Below are 1,601 nucleotides of genomic sequence, written 5' to 3' on the forward strand. Positions count from 1 at the left end.
GGCGCGCGGCCGCCTCGTCGTGTGCGGCCACGGCTCCCCCGAGCGCGACGGCGTCTCCTGCCTCCTGAGCGACGACGGCGGCGCCTCGTGGCGCCTGGGCGGGACCCTGCGCGCCCTCCCCTACGGCGCCCCCGCCCGCCCCTTCGACTTCACCCCCGACGAGTGCCAGGTGGGGCCCCGGCGTCCGGGGGTGTCCGGGCGGCCATTGAGGGGCCCCGGTGTCCGGGGGTGTTGGGGGGCCCCGGCGTCCAGGGAGTCGTTGAGGGGCCCCGGCGTCCGGGAGGTGCTGAAGGGCCCCGGCGTCCGGGCGGCCGTTGAGGGGCCCTGGCGTCCGGGAGGTTCTGGGGGGCCCTGGTGTCCGGGGGTGTCCGGGTGGCCATTGAGGGGCCCCGGCGTCTGGGGGTGCTGGGGGGCCCCGGCGTCCAGGAGGTTCTGGGGGGCCCCGGTGTCCGGGGAGTCGTTGAGGGGCCCCGGCGTCCGGGTGGGAGGGATCCCGGTGTCCAGCATTGTGTCCAAAGGGGCCCAGGCACCCAAAGGGCCCTGGTGTCCGGGAGGGGTCGGGGGTCCAGAGAGGGGCCCCGGCGTCCGAGGGGCCCCGGTGTCCGGGAGGGATCAGGAGTCCGGAGAAGGGCCCTGGTGTCCGGGTGGGGTTGGGGGTCCAGAGAGGGGCCCCGGCGTCCGGGAGGGCCCCGGTGTCCGAGGGGCCCCGGCGTCCGAGGGGCCCAGGCGTCCGGGAGGTGCTGGGGGGCCCCGGCGTCCGGGTGGGAGGGATCCCGGTGTCCAGCATTGTGTCCAAAGGGGCCCAGGCACCCAAAGGGCCCCGGCGTCCGGGTGGGGTCGGGAGTCCGGAGAAGGGCCCCGGCGTCCGGGTGGGGTTGGGGGTCCAGAGAGGGGCCCCGGCGTCCGGGAGGGCCCCGGCGTCCGAGGGGCCCCAGCGTCCGGGAGGGCCCCGGCGTCCGGGTGGGGTTGGGGGTCCAGAGAGGGGCCCCGGCGTCCGAGGGGCCCAGGCGTCCGGCTCCCCCCAGCCCTACGAGCTGCCGGACGGCTCGCTCGCCATCAACATCCGCAACCAGAACTTCTTCCGGTGCCGCTGCCGGATGGTGGCGCGGAGCTGGGACGGCGGCGAGAGCCTCCCGCCCGGCGCCGTCACCTTCGACCCCGTCCTCGTGGACCCGGCCGTGGCCGCCGGCGTCGCCGTCACCGCCGGCCTCGTCTTCTTCAGCAACCCGGCGCACGAGAGCCGGCGTGAGCGGGGGCGGGGGGCCCGGCGGCCGGGAGGGGCCCCGGCGTCCGGGAGAGGGGCCCCGGCGGCCGGGAGAGGGGCCCCGGTGTCCGGGAGGGGTTGGGGGTCCAGAGAGGGGCCCTGGTGTCCGGGAGAGGGGCCCTGGTGTCCGGGAGGGGCCCTGGTGTCCGGGAGAGGGGCCCCGGCGTCCGAGGGGCCCTGGTGTCCGAGGGGGGCCCCGGCGTCCGGGAGAGGGGCCCCGGCGTCCGAGGAGGATCAGGAATCCCCAAAGGGGCCCCGGCGGCCGGGGGGGGCCCCGGTGTCCGGGAGAGGGGCCCCGGCGTCCGGGAGAGGGCCCTGGTGTCCGGGGAGGGTCAGG

General features: G+C 78.6%; 1 protein-coding gene across 1 annotated transcript in view; it reads left to right on the forward strand.

Moving 5' to 3' along the window:
• NEU1 (neuraminidase 1) overlaps positions 1 to 1,601 on the forward strand; it is a 9,270-nt gene that overhangs the window by 5,506 nt on the left and 2,163 nt on the right. The window contains exons 4-5 of the mRNA XM_026050478.1: positions 1 to 169; positions 1,026 to 1,245. The exon at positions 1 to 169 is cut by the window's left edge and continues 2 nt beyond it. Coding sequence (XP_025906263.1) covers positions 1 to 169; positions 1,026 to 1,245 — 389 coding nt within the window. The remainder of the gene's footprint in view (positions 170 to 1,025; positions 1,246 to 1,601) is intronic.

The sequence above is a fragment of the Nothoprocta perdicaria genome, unplaced genomic scaffold (genome assembly GCF_003342845.1).
Source record: "Nothoprocta perdicaria isolate Ctin4 unplaced genomic scaffold, notPer1 scaffold_699, whole genome shotgun sequence".
Taxonomy (NCBI): Eukaryota; Metazoa; Chordata; class Aves; order Tinamiformes; family Tinamidae; genus Nothoprocta; species Nothoprocta perdicaria.